This window comes from Ostrinia furnacalis, unplaced genomic scaffold (genome assembly GCF_004193835.3).
Source record: "Ostrinia furnacalis isolate ACB-3 unplaced genomic scaffold, ASM419383v2 OfSCF7469, whole genome shotgun sequence".
NCBI classification, from domain to species: Eukaryota; Metazoa; Arthropoda; class Insecta; order Lepidoptera; family Crambidae; genus Ostrinia; species Ostrinia furnacalis.
In genome coordinates, this window is record NW_021137708.1 from 448,080 (window position 1) to 462,598 (window position 14,519).

The 14,519-nt window shown below is 38.5% G+C and overlaps 1 protein-coding gene across 4 annotated transcripts in view; it reads right to left on the reverse strand.

The window, feature by feature from the left end:
* Positions 1-14,519, reverse strand: part of pds5 (cohesin associated factor B pds5) — a 40,901-nt gene that overhangs the window by 22,792 nt on the left and 3,590 nt on the right. For 3 of the 4 annotated variants that reach the window (XM_028321071.1, XM_028321069.1, XM_028321070.1), the window contains exons 3-5: positions 8,677-8,871; positions 6,996-7,186; positions 2,588-2,795 (exon numbers count right to left, since the gene is read on the reverse strand). In XM_028321071.1, coding sequence (XP_028176872.1) covers positions 2,588-2,795; positions 6,996-7,186; positions 8,677-8,871 — 594 coding nt within the window. Of the gene's footprint in view, positions 1-2,587; positions 2,796-6,995; positions 7,187-8,031; positions 8,045-8,676; positions 8,872-14,519 lie in introns of those variants that run through there. The other variant, XM_028321072.1, reaches the window with a different exon arrangement.

Below are 14,519 nucleotides of genomic sequence, written 5' to 3' on the forward strand. Positions count from 1 at the left end.
AAACTCTATAACTGTACTATAGAGTTCAAAATGTGTGTTGTGCTGGCGTCTGTACCTACACAATACTCACATTTCGAGCATATAAGATTTTTTATTTATTTTTTGTATAGGTTCTTTGCGTGGGTTGAACTTTGACATGTAAAGTAATAACAACTATTTACACTTGAGAGCCATGAAAAATAAAACAATGTAAATTCAAAATTGTGACTTGTGAACAAAAAACAGTAAACTAATAAAGATGCAAATCTAAAATGAATTATTTTTATAATTTTATTTATTGGTCACAGAGTCACCAACCTAAATTCGACTCTACAGTGTATTTATTTACTCGTCAAATTCACAAACAAACTTCACTATAGTGTGTTCCCAGCCTTAGCGACTCCATAAATAACGTCAGCTTAGTACAGAAGGGAGAATAAAGTGTGCGGATAATGTTCTATGTCCTGTAAAATATGACTCCATTTGTATGACGAGTCTTAATTTATACGTCATCTATACTAATATTGTAAAGCTGAAGAGTTTGTTTGTTTGCTTGAACACGCTAATCTCAGGTACTGCTGATCCGATTTGAAAAAATATTTTTGTGTTGGATGGCCCATTTATCGAGGAAGGCTTAAGGCTATTATAACATCCTAGAGCCAATAGGGGTGGAGCAGTAAAGAAATATTATTCAATTTATTTTCACGCGAACGAAGTAGCGGGTACAGCTTAGTCTGATATAGAATTAGGCTTATAATAGACAGGTACTTTTCTATAAGGTCAACAAGAAAATCATAAGAAACCTCTGCAAGATACAGCTGCCATTTTAATGTAAAAGTTGTTTGTATTGATGAGTGTATTCGCTTCCGTGAGTATGGCGTAAATTGGAACCGATTCTGGTTTAATTTGCAAAAAGTGACGTCACATTAACATAGAAATTCTTTGGGGATCACGTTTTAACAGCTCGTAATAAGTATGTCAACTAATTGGCGGTGAGAACTGCCCAATTATCCAGAAGATTTACTGACACCTGCATTACATAACACCGTATTTACACATGTGTGATCAAGCCTCGCGCGTTGAAATGTTTCACGAGATAATATGTACAGTATACCGCACAAAGACTACACATTTTCGTTGTATAATAGTACCTATTACCAGTACAGAAGGCATGTAATTTAATGTGCTGTCGACTGTAAGAGAACCGACGCGAGTTGCTTGTTTATAAACATTCGCGGGATGTTCATTTTGACGCTCGCACGCGAGTTCCTACTGGGAGTTGTTATCGGATGACACGATTTTGTCAGTAAGTTCTTCGTTAATTTGTTTGCCAGTTTCTTCAGTTACTCGGTGATCATGGCGCTTGCAACAGTGCCGAAATATCAGAAACACGAAATTAAGGTACATGGTAGCAATCCGCAATAATTATTTCGTTAATTTGAATTCGTCATTTATTGCCATTATAGGTCATATTCATCGTATTACTTTTTCGTGATTTTCATCGAACAGAGCCTTATCTTTCGTAATCGAAGCGATTTTAACGACATTTTATATTTAGACTTACAACAAATCTAATGACACATCACATGTTGTAAAAAATCACTCAATACCCGAAAGCGCTCAAAAACTTCTTACGGCAGTTAAATAACAAACAAATAGCTTATTTGGCAGCAAAACCATGGCAGAAGGCACGATACGACCTAGTTTGATCATTATCCCCTTAACAAACCACTAAATCATGCGTACTGCGTATTTAGTGGAATAATAGACAAAATGGTAAAAAAAATTGGTGGTTTGGGAGTCTGTGGGTAAAGTTCACTATATTTTTAGGGTAATGTATGTAATCAACAAAGAATCCTATAAAGTCTACCTTTATACACTGCCTTTGACTTTGATTTAGGATTTAGCAGCAGTATAATGCCGTGATATTTCGAATAATTCGTAATTTCGTATTCGTTCGCTTTTCTTTGTAGTAACTACACACTCTTTTGTTGGTGTTGACATTGAAAACTCTAAACAAACAGCCAGGGTCAGCAGGTGTGGATAATTATGCAAAATGGATATGTATGTAATGTGCACATTTTGCTGTGACACCTGAGATGGTATTGAACATTTATTTTATTATATTATGTATATTATTTAAACAACTCGTTTGTCTAACAAGCTATTTCTACAAATTTTCACGAGCTAGTTCACGAACTTGATCGTTTTCTTTCAGAAATACCTAAAGTAGCTCATACCGCCTGTCTATACGGCTCAGCTGTCTCGAAGATCTTCACTATGAGTTATTGAAGAACATGTACGCGTGCTTTAATTCACAAACTTCTTCACGAGCAGATTCATGAATTGTCAGTGATAGTTCTTTAATGGTCACGCAAGCGTGCTTTAGCTCGTGAGCTAGTTCAGTAACTAGTAAACGAACTAGCTCGCGAGCTAAGCGAACTAGCTGAAATTATAGAAATTATCCAAAAAAAGCTCTTACCGCCTAAACATACGGCTCCAGTCTCACTTATCTTCACTAAGAGCTTTTTAGCGAGTCATACTGCTTGTTCACAATCAAGCTCGCGAGCATTTGCTGAAAAAAATATCAATCCAAAATAGCTCTTACCGCCTGAATATATGGCTCCAGCGTCTCGCTGGTCTTCACTATGAGTTCTTTAGCGAGCGCGTACGCGTACTTGTGTTCGCGCTTGTTCGGCTCCACCAGGTTCGTCAGGATCACGTTGAGGAGCTCGTTGGAGACCACGTCCGATTCCGTGATGAGTGGACAGAGGACGTCCAGCATGAAGGACTTCACTTTCGTCGAGTGTTCCGTACTGTTGGGGAAATACGAATAATATTAGTGATGTGATTTTTGTTATTGAGTTTTCACGCTAACCAGTGTCTCCATATGTAAATCGTGAGTTACCGTGTTGCTAGCGTAAAAATACGGTGTTTTATACCAAATTACGGTGAATCTACTAAAAATGTACCGTGTAATTTACCGTGTAATTTATCAAAGGAAAAAATACAATATTATTATGAAATGAAACAAAACACAATAATTTTTTTTAATTTTTAATAAAAAAAGCAATAACACGTGAAATATCCAATTTAACATTAATATTATTCTGAATCAGACTCTCCTAGCACCACAGTATCTTTTTCGTAAATAGATTTATTCATTTTTAACAACATGTCGTTAGTTGGCTTAAATAAGGTTGAGACTAGATTGCCGATGTTTGTTGGTAGAGATCGACTTTTAGAATATTCTGGGATTCCCCTCGGTCTCTCGGCAGTGTTGCCTGTTGTTTGTATGTATTATATATCTATACCATGAATATAATACAGCAAAGTAATTCATAATTCTAATACGGTGATTTATGACACGGTAATACATTATTACCTTGACGGTAGAAAATGACCTGATTACGGTGCATCTACGGTAATTATCGTGTATATGGAGACACTGACGCTAACCCCTCTTGCTTAGCTAAATATGCTTGTGTTACGTACGAGTGGGATCACCATAATAGTACGGAGTTGGCAGGGTTCGAACCCGCGTTTCTCGGACCTCTATTAGGCTAGTCCGACACCGACACTATTGCTATATTTTTTTTAATATCATTGCACATTTTACACTACGCTTCTAATCCCAAACTAAGCAAAGCTTGTATAAACACACTTAAATACTTTTTTATTGTAAATACACAACTATTAACACATTGTAACACCCAGACCCGTCACAGAAATTAAAATTTATCATTTCTAATTCTTACCCGGCCGGGAATCAAACCCGAGATCTCTCGGCATAGTAGTCCGTTCCGAAACCACTACACCAAACGGTATTGTCGCTTGATTCGACGTGTGGTTCCAGCTGAGTAGAATAGGACCACTTCCCCTCTTCCCGTGGATGTCGTAAAGACTATGGGACTAAAGTATGTGAACATTAGGCTTTCCCAAGCTGTTTACCTAGCATTTGTGGTGTCATATCATATCCGTCATTTGCTTCTGGTAAATTTTAAAAGATCGTTCTCCTGCAGTATTGACTTAGTGACATGATGATGATGGTTTAGGAAATGTTGCCTTCAACTAAATACTTCAAGCAACCGGTTAATCACCATTTATTTGAAATATTTCGATGATTAATTTCTATATCGGTCCAGTCGTTCTCCTGTTATCTTATCAAAACGCTGTTCCCATTTAATATAATTAGATGTAAACTACTATATTTGATATTTCAGCTTTACTATTAAATAAAATACTTAATCAATATACATTTTGTCTATTCAAGCATGTAAGTTCATATCGAAATACACTGAAAAGAAAATGTTTTATATCATTTGTTAGCGTAGTAAAATAACAGCCGCTCGATTAGGCATTATTAATAACGTTTTCAAGGCTACATTATATCACTTGTGCAATATTGTAACATAAATGATGAATGAGTACTAAATCTTACTTATTTTTGTTTGGAATGAATAGTCGATTTCGGTAGTACATCAGCTTAATTATTTTTTTGTTTGAATTCAAATCATTTAATTCAATACTTATGCCCTTTCCAGAGCACTTGTACAAGTCCCAAATATAGCTTGCCCTACCACCACTTCGGAACAACAAAATGCAATATCACACTTTCAACTTCATAAAAAGTCACAGTAAGGAACGAATTATTTCATTTTTTAACACTATACCTTTGATTGTCATTAAGTCGTATTACAATTTAATTAAGTATTAATTCCTCTGATAAACAAGAAAGTGATATAGAAAAAATATGATAACATCTTCTTTCATATAGCCTTGACCACATTTTAATACTGTGTAAAGGTTCGCAAAATATTGACTCTCATGTACAGTCAGCGTCAAATAGTTAGTATTCACAAACATTACTATGAGGTCTCTCAGTGCGCGTGAACGCACAGGGTGACATACGAACCAATTACAGAGCTCTATTCAACGCTGTGCGTTCGATTTGCTGCTTCATTTAAGCAAGCATCGCTTGTGAATACGGGCGTTAAGGTAGTCAGTGAGTTTGTAACACGTCCTTGTTTCAATTGGAATAAAAATGTGTTGTCAACTTTTTGAACATTTGGGTGTCACGAACTTTTGACACCGACTGTATCAACCAATTTTCAGTTCGCCCTTTCTTTTTTCCAGGAATCTGGTATAAATTATACTCACTTTTTCGTAACAAGCCATTTGTTTACCGAAATTGGGTCAACGCCTGTCGCCTAAACTAGTAGTTACTCGTATATTAACGGATAGGAAAAGTTTTTATATTTATAGTTCACAGTTAACCTCAGATTAAGAAGTTTGTTGTGACGTAATCAATGTTTCTTATATGAAGCCATACAGCCGGGTGTATGTTGATAAGTTTACTTGATGAGAAAAGCCTACTAACTTAAGTCTACGTGACCTAATTGTAAACAACTTGCTATTGGCTGCTTGTTAGATGAAGGAAATAGAACAATAAGTTCATTTAGACTGCGAAAATGTTGAAAGTATTTTAGAACAAAAAGTGCCAGTATTTAGCATGATGAACGATGGCACATACACACTATAATGTAGATATCAGTAATACATGATAATATCAGTGATACAGAGCAATGAATTAAACTTAGGTTTTAGGTACTTCTAGAATGATCTCATTCTGACTCAAAAATATTTGCTCCGATGAGGTCAGTCATTAATTGTCTTTATAAATAGCTGTAATCCCATAAAACAAACATTGTCACTATAGTTGTAAAAATACAAGTGCTGCACTACCATTACTACCGTCTTACGACTGTTGTTTGTTTATTGGCGACGGGCCAACTAGACTGTCAGAGCTGTCTCGGTCACCATAGAGAACTGTCACTTGGTTAATGAACCTTCGCATATTACAGAGTTCATGGTATAAACAAATGTGTTACAACGCCGATGCGTATACTATAAGGCTGAGTTCCACAAACATATTTTACCCGTAACTTTAACAATAACCGGTGCTTTTTGTATGGAGTTTGACAGTTTTTTGACGTTTGTTAAAGTCAAAGTAAGATGGTGCAACTAAGCCTAGTGTCTTTCCTTTGATGCGGATTTCGGCAACCGTACGATTAGCTAGTATTTGTACAGTTATGAACATAATCCATTTTGACACTTTACCACTAAGCAGGTGTAATAATGTGTTATTTTGAAACAAAATTAATCTGATGAGACTATGTAAAGTCATAAAGGAGATCGTACACAATATGCAATGCCTTTGAAAAGGTGATTGTTACAGTCAAGTACTATCGTATCTACAGTAACACATAATAAGTGAAATACTTGAACGCTTTTGGCAAAATGCCACAAGTACGTTGTTGTCACGTAAATTGCGTAATGTGATGGTCACAAATTTTATTGAAATAAATTGAATAAGTACACGTATCATCTATCAGTGACGGAATTTAGTTTTGTTTCAAGGAAAGCAGTAGATACTCCCCTAAAATTCATTTTCTTCAACAAAACACCTTTTACCAGATTAACTATTTCATCGCCTACACGCATCGCACTCAAATTAGCTTGAAAATATTTTCTAACGCTGCCAATTTTCCTTTGATCGATTGTACATTCTACTACGGTTGAAATATACCCGTAGATAGCTTAGAAAGTTCATCAATTATCATCATCATTAGGGTCACTAGAAGCAAAAGATGAGGATTTGGCCTGCACTCCCCTCACTGGCCAGACGGGTTGGGGAGGCCTGATGTTCATGTATTTATTTATTTATGTATGTATTTCTTCTTTACGACTAATTGCCTCTTATGACATCCACACAAGAATGGGAGATGGTTCTATTCTACTCTGCTGGAACCATACGGCTTAATAAATTTTGGGATTTTCCTCAACTATCGACGCACATAACAATTTTAGAAAAACTGTCTCGCACCTGTTCGCCCAATATCTTTTCTAGACAAAGGTGTCTAAAAATAACTTGCATGCAAACAGGTTCATCTATACGGCGAATCTTACATGGCGTACGGGTCTTAGACCAGAAAAAAGTAATTGATAAAACTTACTTGACAATCCTGAACATAAGCGAGAAGAGTGCACAGAAGATCTCTTGGCAATCCTCCAGTTCGAAACACATGTTGAAGGACTTCACGTAGGCCAGGTTCTCTAACAAGTAGAAGTATCGCTTGAACGCCGGGTCCTTTGGGTCTCGAAGACCTTGCAGCTGCTTGATCAGGAACAGGAATATCGTCTTGACCTGGTGATGGAGAACGAGGTCAGTTGACATTGACACAAATACCATTTTAGGTTGACTTATAAGTTTAGCACCCCCGCAGATACCAAGGCCAGTAGCATAAGATATCAACTTATTATTGCAAGAGATAAGACCGCCTAAATTGTGTCGTGAATTTTTTTTCTGTAAATCCTCGATAGTGAATTGGAGTTGAATTATTAAACAGTAGCATTATAATAATTTAGACGACAAAATAGGTCAGTAACTATGCAGTTGTTGATGGGGTGTAAGTTGTGTCATTAACGCACGAACATTCCACGACTTTGGCCTGATCATTATAAAATAGAATAGAAAGATTATTTTCTTTGTTATGAGATGTAGATCAAGAGTTTCTCCGTTGTAGGTAGAAAAAAGTCATATACGTATATGGACGTTCGCCGCTCCATCGTCTTCCGAGTGTTCAACATTACATATTTTTTGATCCTTGGAACCTTGCTTCTAGCTTAGTTGTTCTTAATTGCAGCTGCTTATACCACTACCTAGAAGACCGATACATTTCAACATATTGCCTGCAAAATACTTGCTCCTAGTCTTGTACGGCGCCTCGGGAGCGTAAACTCCAAAGCACGCCTGATGCTGCTGGTTATTCTGCTACCTATAAGACCGCTTAAGCTGTGTCGTTCTATTTGTGCCAAGCTACTTCTAGCAGATTTCCTCCAATGTAACTGCTCCTGGTCCTCGCAGCACGTCCGCGATGCAGCACGCTATGAGCAGCTGCACGTCTGAACTCGTCGGCCAGGTGCAGCGCCAGAGGGATGTACTGCTGGTGCATGCCTCCCAGACCCTGGAGTACCGTGCCTCCAACGTACCTGCTCCTGGTCTTTGTACAGAGCTTCTGGAGCGTATACTCTAAGGATTCTAAGGTACCAGCCTCATTCTTAGCGAGAAGACCATTTATACAGTGTCGTATATTCCTTGAAACCTTGTAACGAAATTATCTAAAGCACGCCTGTTGGAGCTGCTATTTCCTCTACCTAGAAGACTGCCTAAGCTATGTCGTTCCATTTATGCTACACCAAGCTACTTCCAGCATATTGTCTCCAACATACCTGCTCCTGGTCCTTGTACGACGCTTCGGGCTCGTACACTTAGAGCACGTCCGTATTACAGCATGTCCGACCCTAGACCACCTATATTTGGCACCAGCATCCCTCTTGGCACCAAGTTACCTGTTCCTGGCCTTTGTAGGAAGCTTTTGAACCATAAACTCTAAAGACGTGTACGTCTGCAATGCAGCAAGCTGATTCCTAGAGAGAAGACCACCTGTTGCTGGTCCATTGTGTTCCTTTTCACGAACGTACCTGCTCCTGGTCCTTGTGTACGGCACTTCGGGAGCGTTAACTCTAAAGCACGCGTGTTGCTGCTGGTTATTCCGCTACCTAGAAGACCGCCTAAGCCCTGTCGTTCCATTTGTGCTACACCAAGCTACTTCCAGCATATTCTCTCCAACATACCTGCTCCTGGTCCTTGTACGGCGCTTCGGGCGCGTACACTCGCAGCACGTCCGCGATGCAGCACGCTATGAGCAGCTGCACGTCGCGCGAGGCGTGCGTCAGGAAGAACTCGTCGGCCAGGTGCAGCGCCAGAGGGATGTACTGCTGGTACATGCCTTCATCCTGGCCCAGACCCTGGAGGGTGTGAGCCAGTACCTGGGTAAGAGAAAGTTGGATTAGCAAGGTTCATCCGTTAGTTTTAGACGTCTAGTTGGACGAAGCAAAGACCTCTTCCGAAGATTTACAGAAAGATCGGTCATGCGCTGCTCGCATCAAGGTACTTTCCGCGACCTACACCAGATCGGCGGTCCACCTAGTCATCACCTGGCCACACTACATTTTTGGACCCGTGTCGCCACCTCTTGCCCCGCCCACTGCCACTTGATTGAAGATAAGCAAGGTTAGGTAAGAACAAGCAATCTGAGATGTATCTTCACGAATGCCAGCCTACTGTTCTGTTCGCGTACTGGGCTTTCTTTCGCATTTCGTATTGTCACAGAAAGTTATTATGCCGGCTATCAAAACAAGGTCGTAAAATCTAATCTATTCTAAATCATTTTTTATTTGTTACTAAATATAAACGTTCATATCCCCAACTTGTGAAATAATGAGTTCACAATACAAACGTTCGTCTCCTATTTTAATTCCTTCAAGTTTTTTGCGACAAAAGGATGCCTACGTCCTTCCCCAAGGTCTAGTGTTTCTCTAAAGCCCTTTTATACGCTGCTATAGTTTTTTGTAGCGATACAAACGCGCGTTTCACAGCTGCCGACTGGAGATAAATGCTATGATATAATAGAGAGTATACGCGACTTCATCGATGCTACATCGAGACTGGATTAAGTAGTATCGCTACAAAAGTCCTAAGTGTGCAGTGCAGTCCTTGCAGTGTGTACAGATAGCGCCTAAACCAAAATTCAATAAACTGGGATCAGTAGATATACGTGATGTAAGGAATACATAAATTATATTTACTTTCACATTTACTTAGTCTTTTTAACATTTATGTATAGATGGTACTTAAAAACATTGTATGTTTAGCCAATTTATACAAATGAATAATTAAAACGTTAACTTTACTTGGGGACCAAGGTTGATAAGGTCGTCCATGACCTATACCACTCTTGAATACTTGATCCGCACCGAAATTACGAATAGAGGATCCCAAAAGCTATCGATTAGGAGGGAGGAGTGTATAAACAAGGCTTCTAGACGGGTCTGCAGCGCGTGTTTTGCATCAAAATTGCCTACAAAAAATGTTGAATGTTGACATGTTTTTGTTGATTGTGTAGAGCAAAACACGCGCTGGATACCCGGCTTTACACTGTCCAGGAAAGATAGATGAATTGTTTTTCTCAGTAAAGAAAGTACGAAAAATTGTTTGTCTACGTAGCAGGGGAAACAATAAAATTCAGGACTATAACAATAACTGCCTACGTGGCGCAGATAGCGATATCAACATTGCTCTAGCATTTTATTTTTATCTACATTTTCAGCTGCGTACTATTTTCGAAAGGTATGCTATTCATTTCTTCATAAATTATGCAATAGTTATTTTAAGAATACAAACATAAAACTGGTACAAAAAGTTTACAGTCAAAGCTCGACTATAAATCCTGAAAATCTAAGGCTGAGTTGTACCACCTAACTTTGACCGTAACTATAACGATAACCGGTGCTTTTTGTATGGAGTTTGACAGATTTTTTACGTTTGTCAAAGTTAAAGTAAGATGGTGCAACCCAGCCTGGTGCAAAAAAGAAGTAAAAGTTTACTTTTTTTAAGTTACTAATTTGGATTACATACAATGTACTGCCACTGGGAGGTCGTCCTTCCTATTTCCTAAAGATATCAGATAATAATATGGTCTTTCAAACTGACGACTTCTTATTGATCTATCCTCAACTTTTCCAAGTTACAACTCAAATCCGTGAGCTCAATCGGGATCGGAAATCGCTGATGGCACATTTATCCGGATTCCGGATATCCGGCTCGAAGTATTTCTGGGACATTCCACTTCCGGTACTTGAGATCCGGATAACAACATCGATCTGTGTGGAAACGCGAACATGTGCCAGTAAGGCCCGCCATACACGGAGTTAGCCAGTGATCAGCAGGCCTACTACGAAAAACTAAATCCGTCAAAACGACAATCGAATTCGAAATTGCTCACTATGAAACATTTCGGATCCGAAATTGGAAACGAAGTCCGTTCTATGACGTATTTTGATGTTCCCTCCGAAAAGTACTACTATGAAACACGGACCGCTCTTGCAGTAATAGTCACGATGAAATTTCAACGTGAAACCGCCCGAAGCAGTCACAACTGCTCGAGCGATTCCGTCTATGTGTGAACGTAGAGGACTTGTTTGCTTTGCACTCGCAGCTTGAAGCTGTCGATACCAGCTGCTTCAAGCTGTCCGTGTATAGCGGGCCTAAAGTCCGGTAAATAAAACTAGTTCAAAACTATAATTGGGTTAAGGCGTAACTTATTGAACAAGGTAAATGTTAGTTTTACAATTGAAACGGTCGTTTTCCACGAAGTTGGAAGGAAGCAATAGTTGCTGATTAATAGTAGTAGTGCTGTGGTTCTACAAACTTTTTGTGCCTGTTCATAACATAAGTTCAACTTCAAATTACAGATTTTAAAAGCCTTTTAAATATGGATAGGTAGACTACGTAACTAATAAAAGATTTCATAAACATCAGGAGATTTACTTCTTGACCCTGAACTTTTTCCAAAGGCCAAATTGATCCCTAATGATAACACGATAAGAAAGAACTTGATTGCGACGAATGTTTGCTCAAGGAGACGATTTGATTTTGTTTTTGTCTATAAGAAATGAAGAAGATAATGCCGTTGGCCATCGCCTTCAAATAGAAAGCGTTTAAAGGCGCTCAAGTGGCGTATGTCCCTATCACACCACTGTGTCGATTCTATCAACTAGGTTTACTCTTTCACGTTTGCAACACAAAAGTATGAAAAATGAAAAAGATCATATGTAGTTACGCCACTGCAGCGCTACATCACGCTTCTATATTAAAAACGCCCACAAAATGAGGATTTAATAAAAAAGCACTAACTTACAAAAAATCTTATTTAGGCTAAGTCTTATCTTCATTCCTCCATAATCTAATTACGTAAGCCCGTATTACAGCAGTCTCGTACACTGCCCGTAATAAGCAAGTTATGCTGCTGTACTTGCTGCTCTTTGTTACAATTGGAATAAGATTGTGTTGTCAACTTTTTGACCACTGGGTGTCACGAAGTATTTGACGCTGACTGTGCAACCAGGTAATGCCTTAAATTAATTCCGGCGTTTCTTCTCAGCACTTGCCATATGTTTGTCTCGAAGCGCTGGTAGGGCCCAAAAGATAAGGAGACATGTAAAGTGCCCCATAAGGGCTACCTTTTCTTTTTTTATTATTTTCTATTGACGTTCATAAGTGCCACTTGTGGTCTAAACTGAATAAATATTTTTGATTTTGATTTTTATTTTATTTTTTTAATTCTGGCAGCTTATTATGTTTTTGACACAAATCTTGTTTCGCGCGAATCTAATCTGAATATTGCAGTGGCAGCACGGTTATTGCATTTAAGGACTTGCCACACTGGATGCGATCTGCGGGCAGCGGTCAGGTCAAAGTGAACGCAGCCCGCATCATGTATGAATGAACAACATTGACGGTCTCTATTCATTTTGTATTGATGCGATCTGACCGTGCGGGCACGAGCAAAGAACGCAAACCGGAGACTATAATCCGGGCCTTTTCAAGGCGCGAGTGAATAGGCACTTACAGGGCAGATATGTACCATCCTAGACTGCATCCCTTAACATCAGGTGCGATTGTGGTGAAATACCTGCCTTGTTATGCATAAACTGCAACGCTGACAGATTGACAAGGCAATCTGACCACTGACAGATTGTATTGCCCGGACCACTGACCTGACCGACAATAATGTTCATACGTGATGCGGGCTGCGTTCACTTTGACCAGCCCGCTGCCCGCAGAACGCATTTAGTGTGGCAAATCCTTTACGACTAGGTCTGCCAATGTGTGTATAAATGATGACTCTATAGAATGGCGGCAAGGCAATTCTGCTGAACCATTCACTAAACTTTGACCCTTCAATATTGGTCAAGTTATCAGCAGATCGTCTAAAAATCTATTTGCTTTTAGAGTTTCTGTGTTAGGCTTATTGCGATAAGTTGCTTTGATAAATTATACATCAAAATCCATCAAGAAGTTGCGAGATGAGTTGGTATAAGTGATTGTAAACGATGACTGCGAATGTAAAAGATAAAACGGTAGTGTTAGAAAGTATGCTGATTTGTGGACTTTTTTCGTTTGACCATTACCTATTTTGTTTTCTTCACGTAAAAGAATGGACTATTGACTTTCATATAACTTTAAGCTATATTATGTCTCTCTCGTTACTTAAAGAACTGTTGAGCGAAATTCCAAAGTTTTTTTCCAATTATCTAAACGCGAGGTCGGTAAAGTGTCGCTTTAGATCACAGATATAAACAATGTAGGTCAAATAATATTAGTTCTAAAACCATATTACAATTTATTGAAGACAAATAATTAACCTCTCAGAGCAGGCACATTATGTGATCAATCACATGTGTTCGTCTCGTAGCCCATTGAACAATATGTTGCGCGATTGCTATGATTTAGGGCGTAGTTGGATCCGACGAGCACATCCTGTGATAGCACCTGCTTCTGTTTCATTACAATAAGGCTAGGAATACACGCTAGTGAATATTACAAGTTGGTTAACTACATGGAGTACCTAATGCTGGGTTCCACCATCTTACTTTGACTTTAACAAACGTCAAAAATCTGTCAAACTTCATACAAAATATACCGGTTAACGTTATAGTTCCGGTTAAAATTAGGTGGTGAAACTCGACCTAAGAGCCTACTAACTTGTATGTATAAATTGACATGCATTTTAAAAACTATCTAACACCAAATTCTCCCAGAGATTTCGTGACAAAGAACCTATGTAGGTATGACGTCCTTGTTGGCTTTAACGCAATCGACTGCGTGCTCCAAAATGGCTAATGTGACTAATTAATTTCTTTAATTTGTGGCCAATCGATTAAGGCCGGATACGCGCTAAGATAATCAAAAAAGATTTTAAGCGCTACTTCATACACGATGAGTCAATGACTGTGCTATCACTGCTACCATACAAAATGTGGGTCATTCTAAAAATACGCGCGCAAATATCATGTCAAAGTGTATTCTTTTGCAAAAAATACTCTGGCACGGTCGTCATTCACGAAACACGCTGGGATATGTTTACAAACGTATGCATCGGCAATATTGTGCAATGCGACATGTTGTAAGCTTTGTGGACAAAGTATGTATGTTACATTATATTCTGTCACATTGTATTGGTTTGGTAATTAACATAGAGAGTATTGAAGTAGAAAACAAAAGTTCATAATTTTAAATAAAACAAAAAGACTAAAATCCAAAATAAAACAGAGAAGGTGATAAGAAATATTGTTTATTTTTTCAGACTATTCTATTGATGCTATACATGTAGCGATACACTTTTGTGACCTTAAAAATGTTGAGCACCGCTGGCTTCTACTGTTAAAACCATTCGCTATTCTTCAAACTTTCTTTTTCGCCAAATAAATGAAAACATACTGTTTATGACTTTATAGACTGTATCAAACTAAATTAGGCCTTTTTGGTGGACTATAACGAGTCATTTATTTTGGAAGATCTTCGTTACCTAAAGATCTTTTAGTTTCTCTATTGTAGGTAAAAGAAATCATAACGA